The following is a 19996-nucleotide window of genomic DNA, read 5'->3' as shown; positions in this document are numbered from 1 at the left end:
CCAAGTTGAGTTATCGGACTGTGGAGGGTTAATATTTGAAAGAAATTTGAATTGGGAACTGGAATAAATGCTTAGCCCATTTCGTACCCAAACACACCATGTTTCAAAATGGGTACGAATAACGAACTGGGAACTGGGAACTGGGAACTGGGAGCCAACTTCACAGACCCAATAAAATGCCCGATTTAACATCCTGCAGAATCAGGGGAATCGAGTGTTTCCAGTAATATACGACATAAATGGGTTGTCCTCATGGAATCACATTGGAAACGCATTTTAAAATATGTTACGTCCTGTTAACGGGGCATGCACGTCATCATCGCGTACTTTCGAGACAAACTCTCTAACGAGACCCTATAAAAATGGCGGACCTCCTCGGTTCGATTTTAGGATCGATGGAAAAACCGCCCAGTTCAAGTGATGCAGAACGGAAAAAAGCCCAAGGTATGATGGTCCATCGAAATATTGTAATATATACCTGATATTTAGATTTTATTTCATTTCAATGTGTGTTGTAAGTGTAACATGAAAGAAGGCAACACCATCTCCAAGCAGAGATAATATTCAATTTCAAGCACATAAATGACATACATTCATATATGGTTGGTATACAGGCCACAATGCCAACACTAACAGGGTGTTTCAAAAAAGGGAAATCGAGATTAATTTGTTTATTACCTGGACATGGCTAAATATTTTGGAAATTGGCAACCACCATTTATTACCTAATGATGTCCTCTTTTATATAACACCAAGAATTCCAATTTACTGTCACAGATGACTGTACACGAAACAGTTCTGAGTTCAATCAACCATGATGACCGAATGGTCTTGCATCGGATATAGACGTTTTGGTAATGAACCTTGTCTGCCCAGTGCTCATTTTCTCAGACTAGCAAAGTGCAACTTACATCATAAATACATCTGTGCAGCGTGTGTTTGAGGTAAAAGAGTGGTTGAGGACTGGAAGTCTAGCAAGTATAGCAGATGCATTTGGTGCAATCAACCGTGAGATTAAATGGCCACCAAGGTCCCCTGACCTCAACCCCAGTGATTTTTTTGTGGGCACATCTTGAGAACCATGTTAACCTTAGAGTAACTAGACTAAAGGGAGCAAGTTTGCAGCCGACATCAAACATTCAATCGTACATCCCGCTACAGCATGATCTTCCGCTTATCCACAGCCTCTTAGTCTTAAACCCTCGCTGAGTGTCTTGTGTTAGAACTTGTTACGGAACATTGCCTTATAAATACCTTGGTAATTCCTACATTGGGTTCTCTCGGTATCACTTGGTACTGCCCAAACACCTGGTATCATGTGCAAGCCTGCTTCAGAAAACATTGTTTATATGAAAAAATACTGCCGAGCTGTTTTCTTGCGTATATCAAAACAAAAATCTGAAAGATGACGCGGAAGAAATATATATGCTTCGCCTCGATCAAAAATAATTGACAATACCGGTAGCTCTTTCAGTCTTTGAATATTGTGATTTTATCCTTCTCTCAATTTACATTTCACTCGTGTCTAGTGTTTAGTGGGCCTACTTGGTACCGGCAGCATTATGGCATCCCAACCCTTTGACATTTAATGGCACTTGGCAGTGTAATAGCGGATGGTGTGTGGGGGTATTCACATCGTGAAGTTGAAATGAAAAAACTCCATAGCCTTCATGAAGGCTATGGACTTTTATACCCCTTTTGCTCAGTCTGGATGCAGATCATCTAGACCCTTGAACTTAATATATATTATAATAATGATTCCTCTGTGTCATGCTCCACTCCAAAATAGTATTCATCACCCATAAGAAAGATAATTCCCCCGAGGTTCCCAGGGCCCGAAACATGGTAATATTTTCATGCATGTGTATGTGGCCAGTGCAGACGGATGCATCTTCAGCACAAAGAAAGCTTGTTCACTGATTGGCTAATGGCTGCCACCATCTCGGAGCCTGGCCGGTTGCTAGGAAAGTTTCTCCCCACATGGCTAATGTCGGCCATGTCAACGCGGCATCAGACATTATCATCATCAAAAGGAACTCTTCACCTATACACTAATCTTTATTTAATCATGAGGAAGCTGTGAGGAAGCTGTGAGAAAGTGACTTTGAAGATCATTTTCCAATTAGACTTGTCAGGTTTATAGTCTTCAGGTCTGGAAATACTCCCTCTTGGTCCGATTTCAACCAATCAAAGCGGATTCAACTCAGGCTGTCACTGTCTGCGCATGCCTTCTGAGAAAAAGTTTCTACTGGGTAGCGTTTGCTGCCTAAAGATGCACAGTGGTAACTAAGGGCATCCAAGGAGAGCCAGTGCTACTGGTAGGATTGTATGATTGTATTACAAACGAGGCCTCCAGCTGAGCACTAGATCATACTAGATGGGGTTTATCAGGGCTTATCAGTGGCGGTAGATTTGAACTCGGCTGGGCTTCTAGTGGGTTATACAGTATGTTCTATTGGAAATTATGAGCACAAAATTTCTTACTTGCTCCCTTTTGTCTGGTTATACTCTAGGAGTTAACAAGTCGCCTCCACAAGATATCAGACTTGGCCACCAGGGGGCCAAAACTGAAAACATAAAAAGTGTGATATGTCTCTTATTAATGATCCCGTTTTCAATAAAATTTTTATGGTAGGTACTCCTAGCAAGGATACATCACATATCGTACGGGTATTTGACCTACTTTTCAAGGTCACAGGGGTCAAATGGCATAAATTGGCCGTTAGGATGTAACTATGGCAGGTTTCTTAACCGCAAATGCTATTTATCACAAATTAAGTACACATATACCCCTTGGTCAGGTGATCTCAGGTACCGAAGTTTGGTCCGATCTAATTTGCCGCCTCCAGGGAGGGGGCCAAATCCAAAATTCTTCAAAATGCTATTATTCCTTAATATTTTGGGGACATGTTTTTTTGCTTTTTAGCTTAATTTGGGGACATTTCATCGTGCCAATTTGCCTGAACAGCGACGTCATAAATCAAAGTTAGTGACTGATATCACCACATATACCTGAAAAATCATAATTTTAGGGTAAAACTATAAAATTAGGCCATTTGGATGAGATTTGGTTATGTTAGGGGTCAAAAATTGAAAAAACGCTTCAGGGGGGTCATATTATAAACCTAATTTGGGGACATCCTGTACGGCCTACACCGTTATACGGTGTAGGAATTATGTAATTGAGAGGCCTGATTACTTGCCCGATTGGCACCAATTTCATATCATAGGTACATCTAATTCTAACAGCCATTCAATGTGTCACCTGGGTCTTTTTTGATTTGACCTACTTGTCAGGAACCAGGTGCGATCACGCTGGCGCCCGTGAACGCCCGTGAAAAAAAATTGTTGGAGTGATGTGATGACGCTGGTGAACCATTTTACTGGCGTACTTTGATAGCGCCCGTCAATTATATTCTTGCCAGCGTGAATCACGCCTGTGATCATTCTCGAATCATGCCCGTCATGATTATTCAGCCATTAAACCGAAAGTTGACGAAAAGTACCGAGTCATCTCCAGGAACTGCCAAAAACCATGCACGGCAACTCCCGAGGGCGATCTACTACGTAGCCTAATAGTAATACCAGAATACCATTTGGCCCCGTGTGGTGGGGCTGAGGCGGCCGCTGCCGTGGGCCTAATTCTAAAGGATCGTATTTTTTTCGTATAATGACTTTGTGAGTTGGTTTGTAGGGAAATAAGCAAAGTCTAAGGATCTTTGAGAAATATTATTATTATTTCTCACCATAATTGAGTTGTAACTACAGTACATGTATGTCTGTTATATTTCATAGTGAAGCTCCAACCTGTAACATGCAAAATTGCAAGAAATCCACACAAAAACACTTTTTGACGGTTTTTCACAAAAAATGCGGAATTTGCCAATTTTCCCTCTTTTTGGGAGAGATATCCTCAAAAATTCATTTTTCAATATTTTTATAAAATTATTTTGAGAAAACATGGAGGAGAAGGTTGGCAATGACTCTTGTTTAGGTTTTTTGCAAGAAAGCTTGAAATAAATGGCCCAGTGAGCTTTATTCCGAAAACAACCACCTGATTTCAGTTTTTTCAGAATATGCTAATTAGGCTGTATGACCTAATTTGCATATTTGCATAAGTTAATTTTTTGGTAAAAATAAAGTTTAGGTAGTTGTCCATAACAACTAAGTAGTTGTTTCTTTCTTTCTCGATCTGACATAGTGCAGCAGCCCTTTGTCTTTGAAAAAAACCTCTAAAATTGGTCAAATCTGGCTCAGTACACAGAGCATGCACATAGTGCCAGTAGCGAAAGGGTTAAGTCAGAAAAAAGTACTCGGCTTCTGTTTGATTGTATAAATTTTTATTTCTTGATTTGTTGGATAGTAGTAGTACTTCCTTGGCAATGCAAAAAAATTTAATACTTTATTTTTTGTGTTTAGCACTGCAATAAAGTTAAAGGTTCTTCACAAGAGTCTTTTTTGCTCTTTGTAATTGTATACTATTTTTTTACCATGACCACAGGAGTGAATCACTCCCCTGGGATGCAACTGAGAAGTGATTTTTAAATAGCTTCTGTAGCATTTTCACTGGAGTGATTGGTAGCTCCTTTAGTAAAATCTCCTGACTGACACTGTTCCATTGCATGTGAATTGCATAATTTAAACAAATGTACGCAGCAAGAATGCTCGAACAAAATGTCATAAATGTGCGATTTACTATTAACCCTTTGCCTACTGAGCCACTACCCACCTGGGACACGAGAGCACTTTTTTCATAAAATGTATTTACCTGTGAGAAACACAGTGAGTACTCGCCATTGTGTACTGTCTAATGGCTGCCAAATTTTTGTACTGGCAGCACGTATCATTAGAGTAGTTACGAAAGTTGTTAGGAGATGGTAGTACTATGCATTCACTTAAAACACAATTTTTTTAACGCGTATCCAGTACGCGTGACGTGTCCTGGGATAGCAAATTACTGCGTATGGGGTACACATTATGTAGGCTAAGGGTTGAGAAGACTATAGGCAGGAGCGAGGTTCAGATTATGTTACACGAAGTCACTAATAGGGGTCTCTCCTATCTCACAGAATATCAAAACTAATCATGCTGTATGAGGAATATAATGAAATGGCCTGGGCCATTGTGCTCACCTCATGTGGAGGAAAGATGGATAAAGAGCATGGTATTGTGTCATGTAGTGTTAGGTTTGATGTAGGTCCAAGCAATTACAATTTCCCCAAAATGGCCAATTTACAGTACATTCGACCTATGTGACCTTGAAAAGTAGGTCAAATCAAAGAAGACCCGGGTGACACATTGAATGGTTGTTAGAATTAGATGTACCTATGATATAAAATTGGTGCCAATCGGGCAAGTCATTACTAGAAATAATGGCATTTTGAAGAATTTAGGATTTGGCCCCCTCCCTGGAGGCCAAACGGCAAATCAGATCGCACCAAACTTCGATACCTGCGATCACCTGACCAAGGGGTACATGTGTACTTAATTTGTGATCAATAGTCATTGCAGTTAAGAAACGTGCCATAGTTACGGCCTGACGGCGAATTTACGCCATTTGACCTCTGTGACCTTGACAAGAAGGTCAAATTAAAAACCTGTGTGACATATACTGTATGGTGGTTAGATGTACCCATGATATCAAATTGGTGGCAATCGGGCAAGAAGTTAAGGAATAATCACATTTTTAAGGTTTTTGGATTTTGCCACCTGGTGGTCAAGTGGTGAATCATATTGGACCAAACTTCGGTCCCTGAGATCACCTGACTAAGGGGTAAATGTGTACCAAATTTGGTATCAATAGTCATTGCAGTTTAGAAATGTGCCATCGTTACATCCTAATGGCCAATTTACACCATTTGACCTCTGTGACCTTGAAAAGGAGGTCAAATCAAAAACCCAGAGGTTATATGATGCACCTTTGCTAGAAGTACCTACCATATTTTTTTCAAAATTCCCCGACTACTATTAAGGGAGATATTGCATATTTTCACTTTTAACGTTTGGCCCCCTGGTGGCCAAACCATGAAACGAATCGGACCGAAACTTGGTCTCCAAGGTGTCATTACATAAGGGTATATGTGTACCAAGTTTCAACTCAATAGCTCTAACAGTTACGAAACGTGCCCTGCTAATGGACGACGGACGACGACGACGACGACGACGACGACGACGGACGACGGACGCCACGGTATGGGATAAGCTCACCTCTGCTAAGAGGTGAGCTAATTATCGCTGAATCAATAGCAACCCAGGTCGATTCCCGATCCCCTATTAGCTCCTGCCTATAGTCCTCCAAGGAATTACTGTTATTATTGGCCTGTACCACCCAAATGTGTTGATGCTTTATCAAAGAAGAGCTTTGGAAATCAAAATGTGATCATTTGCAAGAGTGAATACCATTTTGGTCAGTTTTCTACTGGATTTACACTGGATGCCCCCTGGGTTTAGGGTCAGAGGTCAACATTCATTTGGAGGACCCAGTAGTGCCAGTGTATAGTACCAGTGGAGTACCAGTGCAGTACCAGTGGAGTACCAGTGGTAAACATATCTGCATTGGTACCCATGCAGTAGTGGAGTGGAGTACCAGTGGTAAACATATCTGGTACCCATACAGTAGTGCCAGTAGTGGAGTACCAATGGAGTATCAGTGACCTCTGGATTCCAACAATCCAAGCAAAATTATATTGTGTTGAATGTCCACCCACGCCCACCCCGCACCAAGGTTAATACCAAGACTCTTAAGAGGTTTGAGAGTAAATCCCCTTCTCACCTTCAAAGGTAGGTACGTGTTACGGGAGCATAAAGCATGCACATAGACAAGAGTCTGGGGCAACTGAATGGGATCATCATGGGACTGTGAACATTCCAATTTGCTTAATAAAGAAATAAATCCGCCAAACAAACCCTTCAAAGTGTGCCTGGGGAATCTGTGGTAAATGTTATAGATGTTGATTCATGAAGGCATGGTTCTGCCAATGGTGGGCGGCAGTGGTCGGGCCCGTCGACTACTCCAGTCCAAATGTCCGTCCACCATCAGGCAAAATTAAGAAAAAATCCGTCCACCACATATCTTTGTTTCAGCCATTTCAAAACTTGAAAAAAACAAAAAAAATATCAAAAATATTGCGTCTCCGAACAAGCCAAAAAGTTGGGTCCCGTGATTTTCACAGATCTGCATTAACAACTCGTACCGGTATATAATCTGTCGCAGCCTGGCAGGGAAACTCTACCAAAATCAATAGTTTATACGCAGTTGAGTCGGTTTTCCCCGAGCGAAAACTAATGAATGAAAGTCTGTAGTACCGTTGACCATATTTGTAAAACGTAGTATTATCACCTGATAAACAGGCGAGCTACTGTCATATCATCAGCTATGTCTCGCCGCCAATCTTACCGCTACGCGCAGTTCAAATTTTGACCGCAGCGGGAAATTTGGTGGGGCGACGATCACTACACATAAAGTATCATCATTATTACAACGGAGCAGGTTGCCGTATTTACCGATTTGCAGGTTAAATTGTCAACATAAAACAACATAGAAAGTGGGTCTCAGATGCTTGGAAATCGCATATACGGCCTTCTCAAAGTCTAATTTTGGGGGGGGAGACCCCAAACCATATTTTTTTTCTTCATAAATACTTCTTGACAAAACAATTGACAATATCATTCATTTTCCTAATCTAGACGTGTGATTTGTAAGGTATGCCACAGACCTCCAATCGTGGAAATAACCCCTGTTCCAAAACAAACTGATTTTGAGGGGTTTTATGCACACTATTTTTGTCGCGTACATGGAAAATTGCTGTGTGATCAGGCTTGTTCATGCAGACGACGATTTGAAGCGAAGTGTAGCAAAGAAAAGAAAGTGCAAAGAACATTTACTTTGTCTTTATACTGTAAAATTACATTAAAATGCAGCAAATATGCTTTATTTCAAAGAGTACAAATTGGCCCAGGGAACTGCTCAGATTACGTCTGAGGGCATCGATTTAAATAAACTATTATTTTTCCCCAGACCCCCATGGTCAGCCCATTCTCAGCAAGACACTTTATGGCCTTTCAAACAACTCGATCATACAACTGAACATAATTGTCTGCAAGAACTCTAATGTCATCGACATGAATGTTGTGTGCACCTGGACAGCCTTTCAGAACTTGGGCTATTAAACGCTGAAACATCTCAGTAGCCATGTTTGCTGCAAATATGAATCGTTTATACGTGTACAACTTTATATGGCCCTGCGAAAGTTGTGATATCCCTCAACCCGGGGTCCACTTATTCTACCTGATGAAAAGCCATGTTCATATCAAGCTTCTAAAAAACCTTGCATCGAAAGTAGGTACCAGGGCCCGTATTCATAAAAGTTCCTAAGTTAAGTATACCTTAAGTCTTAAGTGTCATACTAAGCTACGCATGATCCTTATGTTGGAATTCATAAAACAACTTGGGCATCATGCCTCGCTTAGTGTGATTAACAAATCTAGGCATTGTACATAACGGTATAACCTTTCCGGCAAGTCGTGCTAGGCCAGTATGTCTGATTGCAACCATGATCATGTCGATTTTTGTGGTTTGGATTTGACTAAAGTGAATGGAAATGTATGAGATTGTGTGGATTTATGGCCAACAAGTTGTTCCGACAGACGTTACACATTCTGAATGTGTGCATTGGCTTCTTTCAATGATCTCTGTAATGGAGAGGACGAAGAGAAAACCAAACATCTCGGAAGCTGAGAAATTCCGTCTTTGCGAGGAATATGAAAGAGAATTTACCACGCTCACAGCAAAGTTTTCTTCCACTGTTTCGAACCATAAAAAACATGACGCATGGAAGAAGATCACAATGGCCCTGAATAGGAGAAATACTTCAGTGATTCGCACAGAAGGCGACTTCCTGAAAAAGTGGCAAAATCTCTGTTCTATTGTGAAAGACGAATATGGCTTGTATAGGAAGGACTAGCTTTGGCATGATTTTTGCGGATTGTATCGTAACTGTCCGTGCAGACAATGGAATCGTCTTTTCCATTGACCGATTCCTCTCTCTACCAAGCATCTTGTTTCCTTAAGTGCGACTTGTTGTAACAACGCTGTGCTGCTGTCTCTGGGTTAAGAAATGGTGTCATGAGCCACGGCCTGACAGGGTAGCCACTATCCCTAAGTAGAATTACCTCTCCATTTAGATGCTCCATGATTTCTGAAATTCCACTTTCCCTAAAAATTACAGAATCATGAGTACTTCCAGGCCAGTTGGCTACGATGTTTATGAATCGGTATCGTGAGTCCATCACAACCAGGGTATTGATTGAATAATAATTTTTCGGTTGTTATACCGCCATTCATGTTCTGTTGGTCCTTGAATCCACACATGTGTTCCATCGACTACGCCCACAACAGCGGGGAAATAAGAAAGATATGTCATGAAATTCCGCAACAATGTTTTGGAATTTCTTGCCGATTTGGGAATGTCACAATTCTTGGAAGCAGAGGCCGGAGAGTATGGGTTACTTGAGAAATAACCCTGCACATCGTGGGTTGCGAGACATTCACAGTGTCCCCATTGGCTAGTTGAAAGGGTCCCGTGGCATAAGCTGGTAACGCTGCAAAAACTTTCAGTTCTCTTGGTAGGGCATGGTTCCTTAGAGCGAGGGAGTCGAGTGCATCACCAACAGCTTCAATCAGTTCCAAAACTGTTTGTCGGTCCAGTCTATATCGTTGGTAGTGTTGCACATCATTGTAAGCATCCAGTGGATGAAGACGGTCACGAAACACACGCTCTCGTCGTATTGCACGCCGTCTGGCAACCTCTTCTTGTGTAGCGAGCATTAATGCGGCGATACTGCTCCAATGTCTTTCAAGGAATGGTCTGAACCGACTGCGAATCACCAACCTTCTTAAACTTAGGACAGCCCAAGGGGTGTCTTAAATATATATAAGTGTAGAAATATGCATCGGTAAGTAGTTTCTTGACTTCCACTTATGCATGACGCATAAGGTAAGTGTGATGTAGAATTCCACTTACGCATGATACCTTAGTTAGGTAGCAACATAGGCATCATACACTTAAGTAGGTTTATGAATACGGGCCCAGATGTTTTTCTCGAATTATGGCCTTGTACACATCTACACAAATCCTGAGATCGCCACTTGGCTTCACAATGGTTACCTGGCCAGTGGATTGACCCAAGAAGTAGGTCCTGTGACCTCTTCAAGTACATCCAACTTTTCCGATTCCTCAAGTTTTTTATATAACCCGGGACGGATATGAAAGGAGTATGTCTACCTTGCACAACAGGTTGGACATCTTTGTTGATATGAAACTTCAACTAATAATTCTTGAGTTTTCCTAAACCACTGAACACCTCAGGATATTTATTTTTGAGTTTTCGTAAGATTTCTTGACCTGGACTATCGCCTAGTGTGCAAGAATTCACTTTGATTTTGGGAGGGCCTACTCTTGAGTATATCCAAATCTAGAGATGTTGATTTACCAAGTAAAACTGGGTACATAAAGAAGTAATTTTGACAAATTTTTCCTCTTTCACCAACCTCCACTCTCGGAGCAGTTCTACCAAAAATCAGTGGATCCTTTGACCTATGTATAAGCATTACTACCGCACTTGCGAATCTGTAAGTCTTTACTACACTCAGTCTTGATCTTTTGGAAAGCTCACTCAGACATAAGGTTGCAGGTTGCACCAGAATCGACAATTATCGGTATAGAGTTCTCCACTGTGTGATTCTGACTGCCACGTCGATTTCTGCCACAATTGCCACGTGAACGATCACGGCCTCGATATGTCTGACGTAGATGCCTGTGACGCTGATCTGCAACAATAAACTTCAAAATGGCCTTGTCTGTTGCATTTTCCGCAGATGTGCTCTTTAGAACATACAATTCTTGGCCATGTGACTTGGCTTATCACAACGATAACATCGGCTATGATGTGACAAATGATGAGTGTCATGTGAGTTTTTAGATCTTTCACCCTTCCTTTCGATAAAGTTTGCACTTGCACTGGCTGAATCAATTGATAAAACTAGGGCTTCCTTTACATGATAGGATCGCGCCACTTTAATTAAGCAAGCTAGAGTCAACTTTTTACTGTCGCGGTGAAGTTTACTAAGTTTTATCAATGATAAACAACAGAACACAATCTCAGCTTTGGTTGTCAATTTCATCTTCTGTAAACTCACAATCTTTGATTACTGTCATTAGGCGTGTCATAAAACTGTTAATGTTCTCACTACTATGGTTTGAGCGTATAGAACTTTTGGCGTGACATGGGTACATTCTTTTTTAAAAACTTGAAATTTCCTTTAAGGCATTTTTCGGCTTTTGTAAATTCCTCAGGTTTCCCTTGCTTGTCAGCTGTTTTTGTAAAGAAAATGTCTGTAATGCTGCTGCCTCCTATAATAACAAGGCACGCTTCTGGCTAGCATCCTTTATGCCAGCGGCACAACGTATAGGTGAAAGTCCTTCAACCACCTGTCCGAACTCTGGGCCAACGCCTTGGGTTGTCCAATTGCGGCAAACGGTGCCAAAGCCGGAAGTCCACCAATGGTGACCGCCATGTTGGAAATTTTCATTCACATATTTTACCAACAAATTTCGGGTTGAAAAAAATTCGATGACACTTGCGTTTCAAGTTCTCACGTTGCCTGGTTACATTCCTTAGTTCTTTGTCGCCATTTATGTTGTATACATGTAGACACGGAGAGAGACCGTGAAGACGGAGCAAGGGAAGGAAAACGGGAGATGATGTCTCAAACGACTTACTAGTTTATTTGTCCATGATGTTACTGCCTATGCGCATGCCAGCTACAATTAGGTACAACTACAATAGGTTACATGAACAACACGGAATGTAGTAAAGTAGAGATGGAACGAAGCATCACCACAGACGATTGACTGTAAAACGAAGATACAGATCATAAGTTTTGATCCTAATAATATGAGATTATTTGATGGAACACGGACGAGATGACTGAATGTTGAAAAAAACGTCTATCTTTTCAAAAATAACGAGAAAATAGTATCGAGCTTATTCGAACTCTTTGTCTCTGGTTTCTAGCTGCGACATCCAAGCCGCAAGGCCAATCTGACAATCCGCTAAATGAGGGATTGCGAATAACATTTGATCAACCTCAAACCACGCTTACGTCATGTTGATCAAAGAAGGTCATGACTAGGCCTACACTAGACAAATGAAATGAACAAACAGTCCATCTCAACCTGTCAAGCTCGAAGCGACATGCAACTTATTTTGTTATGGTGGGTCACATATTATTCAGTCAATGACCACAGGTGAACACATGGTATTCACTCGGTGTTGGGTGTTTCCCCATTATTCCTATACTATTGAACACATGGCCCCTGGCCATTTCATCTTTGTAGCTTTAACATATGGTGTTTATTTCAACAAAAAAGTTGCTCCTGTACGCACACTCCAGTTTGATGCGGAGATGTTCGGAAATCTCCTCTACTTCCTTCTAAATTTTCACACTCTTTTAGCAGAGCGCTCTTCTATTCAATTGATACTAAGAAGCTTGGAAATTACATTTATGGTCTATTCAATGCTGAGATGCTTGGAAAGTATATTTACAGCCTTCTAAATTTTCAGGTTTTTCTCAGGGAACGCAGTTCTGTTTGATGCTTATTGCATTTTTGTCCTTCTTGATAATCAAAAATCAGCACAGGTGTAACCTGAAAATTGCAGTCTGTGTTTGCAACTTCGAAAAAATCCTGCCGAAAAATCCTGGATCTACACCTTGGCTGTCTCGGACTGCAGAGCGACATGATGTCAAGTTATCTTGTATTTCAGCTGAAGAGTTCGATCATGGCCAGGAGGAGTTAGGGAGCAACAATTTCTGCTATGTACAGTACAGTAGTGTTTAGTCTTGACGCTTGTTTTTTCAGAAGCGAAGGCCAAACAGGAGAGGATGATAGAGTATCAGAAAGACCGACTCAGCACTTTCAAACTAAAGGTACGTTTGTTTTGTGTAAAAAATGCATGACATAGGCGGGTACAACTGTGTATAAATGATCTGTATGAACGACAGTTTAGATTTGCCAACTACAGCACAAGATATAGATCGTTTAACTATTAGGGATTCAATTTTGTTTTGGGAAATTTGCTGTTTTTTTAATACCTAGTTTTTGAAGGCTTGTCATGAAGAAACAACTGTTCCTATCATGTTGGTGTAAAGAAAAGGTTTCTTAGATATTTTCAGTTCTTTCAGGTGATTCTAGTTGGGGGTTTACTCGGGTTCGTTTTTGGGTAAAATCCACCAAAATGTGTCAAAAACGCACCTTTTTTGCCGATTTCTTTTGAATGGCTGGTGCGAAAATGCGGAATTACAGGTGAAACAAAGGGAATTCAAAGATTTCTAATGGAATACCTATTGTCGACCTGTGGTCGAAGATGACACCGTAAGGAAGGGTTGGCGCGCCCGTTCGCATTTTTGCCACTTGCGAATGCTGCACATGAGTGGCGAATGTAAAACAATGTCTGGCTAAAAATTTTGCGAATTCAATTTGAATTGACATGATTTGGCGAGAGAGTGATAGTGTTGTGCAAAAATTGATCAAAGTCTATCAAAAAGATCCCCTTCTACACCAAATGCACAAGGAACAATTGTTAGTTAGTCAAACTTTATCATGCGGGCGGCCGCGTTATCACACGTGGTTGCTATTGTCTGCATTGTAGTTCTATCCGTTGCCACTACAGTGATTTTGGTGGCGCTGCTGGTCGCCTTACGCATATATTATCGGCTAGTTTCCCGCTCGCTTCGTTGCCATTGAGTCTCTGGTCACGGGTTCCTCGAATCGTTCGTTGATTTGCTAGTCTCAGTACTGGCGGGCTGCCATTCTCGCACATGTTACTGCAGTCTGGGTCGGCCCCAAGATGAACAAACGATCGGCAATGGCTAGAGCTGACTCAATATGGCTAAAAGTGACAGCCACTTGGCTAAAAAGTGGCTAGGAGGAAAAGATTCACAGCGCCAACCCTGGTAAGGTAAGAATTTTTTGTTGACCCAGGGTCGGCGATGACTGCCTAAGAGTTTTTATCTGTCCTTATGTGGGTACCAATTGTTAGACTTGACGAAACCGTATATGGAAGACCTTTACGTGGAATGGCATAAATGCATTAGACAGATATTGTGTCTCTCATATCGTACACATAATGAGCTATTGACAGATATCATTAATGATTAAAGATTGTTGTATTCAAGTACAATCGGAAAAGAGAATGGTGAAATTCATAAATGGCATATTAGTTGCAAAAAACAAGTACATCCGTAAATGTATCCAGTTGATATTTTTTGGCAGCAGTACACCACCAGGGAAAATTTTTATTTACATTACTCAGAAAAACAATTAGATTAGAATAGGTACAATTTACCCCAATCAGAGGAGTAACTTTTTAGCAACTGCAGAAATAAAACACTTTAGATGAACACTTGATAACTACGATGTATACAACACTAGCAAATACCCGTGCTCCGCACAGTGTTGAAGCGAGCAGTTTCAAGACACACTGATATTGTATTAGACGCTTTGTCATTTGATACGTCAAAAGTAATGAAAGAATTATATAATCTCAACATTTCGAAGGTAAATGGCCCTGAAGGAATTAGTAATAGAATTGTAACAGAAATATTTCCGTGTATTTTACTGTTTGATTTTTCGCTAGTCCATGGTGTCTACCCGGCGAGGTAGAAGATTTCCAAAGTTCTACCAAAGCACAAAAAAGGTGATAAGAGTGTGAGCGTGGTAACCAGGACGTGTTGCCCTTAATATTGAGTCCTACTGGCGACATAGTGCGGAGACGAGTCTGATGGCCTTGGCTTGGGCGCCATCTGGGTGGAGATGCATGAACTCAAGGACTATGATTGTGATGTCCCCTAAACCTTGATTGTTCGGGAGGTTGAAGTGATGCCCTATGACATCCGTGGCATTGTTTTTCGCGACGCTGTAGAAGTGTCCTCGAAAATGTTCTAGTAGTGAATGCTTTTTTCGCCAACATATTGTATGTGACATTGTCTGCATTGGTTGCAATAAATCACATTGTTGCTCTTATAACAAATTTTAGTTTTTGTGTCGTGTTTTTCCCCTTGGTTTTACTTGTGATCTATCCCGTCTTGTCAAGATGAGGACAGTATCTGCATGTCCTTGGGGAGAGGCATGACCAGCCTGGGGGATTAAACGTTTTGCTGTGCACAGAGGCAGTGGGCGGCCCGAACTTGGCTCGGACTAGGTTGTCCTGGATATTCTTGGGTCTTCTGAAGCCATGTATGATTGGTGCCTCATACAGGTGGAGAGTCGTTTTGTGTCTTGCTAGAATGTCCTTGTTATGGTCTCCACACTCTCAGTGGAGACCATCTTGATATCACTAGGTAGGTAGGTTCTGTTTCTTGTTCTTCTTCCACAAAACATTTATGGAGCTTGTCCAGCCAAACTGCTGAATAGATCAAGGATCAATCACTCCAATCCCATTGAAGGAAATTCGATGCATGGAATATCACAAAAAGATTTTCAATAATCTCATTATTTCCATGACTTTGAAGCATTTTTTGCTGAGATTCGTCTGATCGTCTTCTCCCAACATCCTGAAGCCGCGATTCAATCTGACATGCGCAGAGGCGAGATTCTGACACATTTGCATAAGCTCCGCCCCATCATAATGACGTCATTCTTCTCATGGCCGAACCGATCCACATGGAGTTGGTCGAGCGAAGAATGCGTTAGCAGTTTAGTGACTGTTGAATGTAGAAATCAAGGGTAGGGGAGCCAAAGTAATAGCCTTAAATGCTTATCGATAATCCATCCTGCCCATCTAAAATAGTTTGGGTGCTGTTTGAATGATTATTGAGCGTGTTATTTTGAGAAAGAGCGAGCGTCCGGAAATAGATCATGCGTGAATCGGCATGCAGATAGGCGGAATTTCCTCGCTATTCTTTTCCCCGTTGTTTGGAAACTCTACGCCAACTACTTCAACTTTCACTAGTACTCCATCTATAACTGCACCTAGGCCTCCTGGCCCTAGCCCATCACGACACATATCCAGCTCTTATTCCCAAAACCAAACTGTGGCTTCATATGAAGCCAAATCACCATCCATTGCACAGTTTTCTCTATGTGGGGACCATCAAATTTGCTGTAAAGCAAATTTCTCAATTCTAGTTGTCTTTTATGATGGCTGCTGGTTGTGTTAGAGCCGGGTTGTAGGTTGTGACAAAGTAGAAAGGAATTTTGTCTTCCTCCTGGGTTCTTGGTTGGGTTGGGTCTGGGTTGAGAAGAGACCGGCGGTCTTGCCTGTGTGCCCTTATGACTAGGGCGACCTCTATGAGTGGCTTGGGGTAGCCTCTGCGGACGAAATGGTGGCTGATTACGAGTGCATATTTCTCAAAGTTTTCTAGGTTCGAACAGATTCTGCGAATTCTCAGAAATTATCCATATGGTCTGTCTTTCGAGCATGACTGGATGTGTGCTGAAGAGTATCGAAGGTAGTTGTGTGCATCCGTCGGTTGGGTATTCAGGTCTGTGTATATGTGTCCGTGGGGTGTGACATGGACCCGTGTGTCTAGGAATGTGACACTGGTGTCCAAGATATCGGCAGTAAATTTGATAGTGGGGTGTTGTGAGTTGAGATACATCACTGAGTTGCCAACTTTCTCTCTCGTGTGTGCAAAGAGGGCAAAGATGTCATCTATGAATCGTACCAGATTAGTGGTTGTGCATGCAGCATCGGAAATAATAAATTTCCGTACAGTGGCTGATATGGTCAAACAAATTCAACAGATCAGGTGGCTATTACATACCCTCACAAGATTGTGAGGAAAAAAAATGTAACAAAGCACTATGGGCTTGTCTACAACAAGCGCAGGATTGTTTGGAATTATAACACACTACCTTATGGCTATTGACCAGTTGTAATTTTAACTACCTTGTCTTAAACGTTCTATCATTATTTCATCATGCTTCAGACAGTGAACGTCGTTCTAGCTGCAAAATTACTATGAATTGAATTTAACAACCCTGGCAAATACACTGTCAAACATTGTATATAATCCCCATGTATTCAGTGGGGCAATATTGAAATCTAGGAAGATTTGCTCATCCTGTCTGTTATTTAGAACTGGTAATTTAGTTTGTTGCGGGGCTCAGACTGAATCCTTGGCCAAGCAATCCGTACGTCAGTGGGCCAGAATGCTTCAGAAATTGGGGTGTGGGGTTCGACTCAGCCACGTGAAATTGCAAACCATGACCCTCACATATAGTATTAGGTGTAGAATTAATTTACTTGATTTCTGTGCTTAACAAGACCACGTGTCATATGAACAAGAAATATTCCCGGCCGCAATGGTGAAATTGAATAATATGAACTTTGCAATTTTCCAAAGTGGTGAAGTTATTATCAGTGGTGTAAAAGATATAAAAGATGCAGAAAATTCATTTTTACCCATCCTATTGAATATGCAATTGTCCAGTGTTTAGATTTTGCAAATCTTTTTAAAGCTGATGGAGGCGGCTTTGAAAAACATTTATTATGACACATCCCATCCTGCTGGATTCGGGAATGTACAAAAACTTTACAATGCGGTGAAACATCTTGGTTTATCTCAATCAAATGTAAAGCAGTGAATTTGAATTCTAGAATGGCTTAGACGTGATTTCCCGGCATCTGGAGCGCAGATTTCCTGCCGATGCGTGCGGCAGTTTAGGCTTGAATAATACCGTTTTTCGGTTGTAAAATATCATCTTTAATCATCTCACTATAAATAAAATACGTAGAGCTTCAAAAATTCCGAGATAACAAAGCTGGTAGCATGTTGATCGGCAACCTCAATCAACTAAGACTGAAGTAAGCTGAAAAAATCGCTTAGCTAGACTTACATTGCACCGCTTACAAGCAGACCCAACGAGAGAAAAGGACTGCGTAGGCCTTTAATATCTATTTGATAATCAGTGACGATTGACCCTGCTCAGCTGATAAGTATCCATGCTCACAAATCGGCAGACCCATGCAAACGAATCAATGAATTCGCGCGCAATTTCCTCTGTCGTCACCAGCATTTAAGACCTATTCCAATCTCAACACTAGAGCCGCTGATTTCGTTGTGCGTAGCCCCATCCAAGCATCGCGTGTGTCGATGATTGACGTGAAATTAGGACAGCTTATTCGCCGCCGCTCAGTTAAAAATAAATAATTTAGTGGATGCGGTGCCAGATCAAAGAGATCAAAGAGAAGGCTACTGACTCTCCGCCGCCGGGGTCAGCGGCTTGCATTCACGGCGCACTGTTCGATCTGGTTGTGGAGCGTGGAGCCCGTCATCAATGACATGTATACTCCCGCTCCTCGAGGTGATTGGTCAGCAGCGTACGATGACCATATTTGTCTCGGGAATTATCGTCAGGGTTCGGTTTTTCCGTGCATGCGCGGTGCGAAATTTAGCACGTTGAGCTGTATTCAAAGTGAAGTGCTGGTAAATTTTGATGATAACCACGTCGCCTAATAGCGATTAACGTGACTGCCGGAGACCTCGAGGACTAGGAGGGAATTATATAGAACAAGCTCACCTCTTAGCAGAGGTGAGCTTATCCCATACCGTGGCGTCCGTCGTCCGTCGTCGTCGTCGTCCGTCGTCGTCCGTCGTCCGTTAGCAGGGCACGTTTCGTAACTGTTAGAGTTATTGAGTTGAAACTTGGTACACATGTACCCTTATGTAATGACACCTTGGAGACCAAGTTTCGGTCCAATTCGTTTCATGGTTTGGCCACCAGGGGGCCAAATGTTAAAAGTGAAAATATGCAATATCTCCCTTAATAGTAGTCGGGAAATTTTGAAAAAAATATGGTAGGTACTTCTAGCAGAGGTGCATCATATATCCTCCGGGTTTTTGATTTGACCTCCTTCAAGGTCACAGAGGTCAAAGTTTGCTGATTCACTGAACAGTAGCATGTTTCCTATCTATTTTAGCTAGAAGGTTTTAAACCAGTGTGGACATGTATCTGGGGATTCTCTATTCCACCCCTAAAATTTCAGCCGTTCGGACATCAAATATGGCCGCCAGGCAGCCATCTTGAAAAAAAAACACAGTACTATTACTACGAAACTAATGATCGGATTGCAACCAAATTTGATCTGGATGTATATCTATGTACTCTCTACTAAATCCTTGATTTTTTATCAAATGTGATAGCCAATATGGGTGCCAGGAGGGCATCTTGAAAAATTCTTAGTTTGGCCACCCGGGGGCCAAATTTAATGTCCAAAGTTAAAATGTTTGAGTGCTCGTTTAATAGTTGTCTGATTTTCATAACAATTTTATGGTAGGTACTCCTAGCAAGGATACATCACATATCGTACGGGCTTTTGATTTGACCTACTTTTCAAGGTCACAGAGGTCAAATGGTGTAAATTGGCCGTCAGGATGTAACGATGGCACGTTTCTAAACTGCAATGACTATTGATCCCAAATTTGGTTCACATTTACCCCTTAGTGAGGTGATCTCAGGGACCGAAGTTTGACCACCAGGGGGCAAAATCCAAAAACCTTTAAAATGTGATTATTCCTTACTTCTTGCCCGATTGCCACCAATTTGATATCATGGGTACATTCTATTCTAACCGCCACACAGTATATGTCACACAGGTTTTTAATTTGACCTTCTTGCCAAGGTCACAGAGGTCAAATGGCGTAAATTGGCCGTCAGGCCGTAACTATGGCACGTTTCTTAACTGCAATGACTATTGATCACAAATTAAGTACACATATACCCCTTGGTCAGGTGATCTCAGGTACTGAAGTTTGGTGCTATCTGATTTGCCGTTTGGCCTCCAGGGAGGGAGCCAAATCCTAAATTCTTCAAAATGCCATTATTCTTAGTAATTACTTGCCCGATTGGCACCAATTTTATATCATAGGTACATCTAATTCTAACAACCATTCAATGTGTTACCCGGGCCTTCTTTGATTTGACCTACTTTT

General features: G+C 41.5%; 1 protein-coding gene across 1 annotated transcript in view; it reads left to right on the top strand.

Moving 5' to 3' along the window:
• The first annotated feature begins 352 nt into the window (after positions 1-352).
• LOC135497026 (sperm-associated antigen 7-like) overlaps positions 353-19996 on the top strand; it is a 69568-nt gene continuing 49924 nt past the window's right edge. The window contains exons 1-2 of the mRNA XM_064786683.1: positions 353-444; positions 12921-12988. Coding sequence (XP_064642753.1) covers positions 363-444; positions 12921-12988 — 150 coding nt within the window. The 5' untranslated portion in view covers positions 353-362. The remainder of the gene's footprint in view (positions 445-12920; positions 12989-19996) is intronic.

Source organism: Lineus longissimus, chromosome 12 (genome assembly GCF_910592395.1).
Source record: "Lineus longissimus chromosome 12, tnLinLong1.2, whole genome shotgun sequence".
Lineage (NCBI taxonomy): Eukaryota > Metazoa > Nemertea > Pilidiophora > Heteronemertea > Lineidae > Lineus > Lineus longissimus.
Note: the sequence above shows the minus strand (reverse complement) of the source record. Positions and strands in the feature narration are given on the sequence as shown.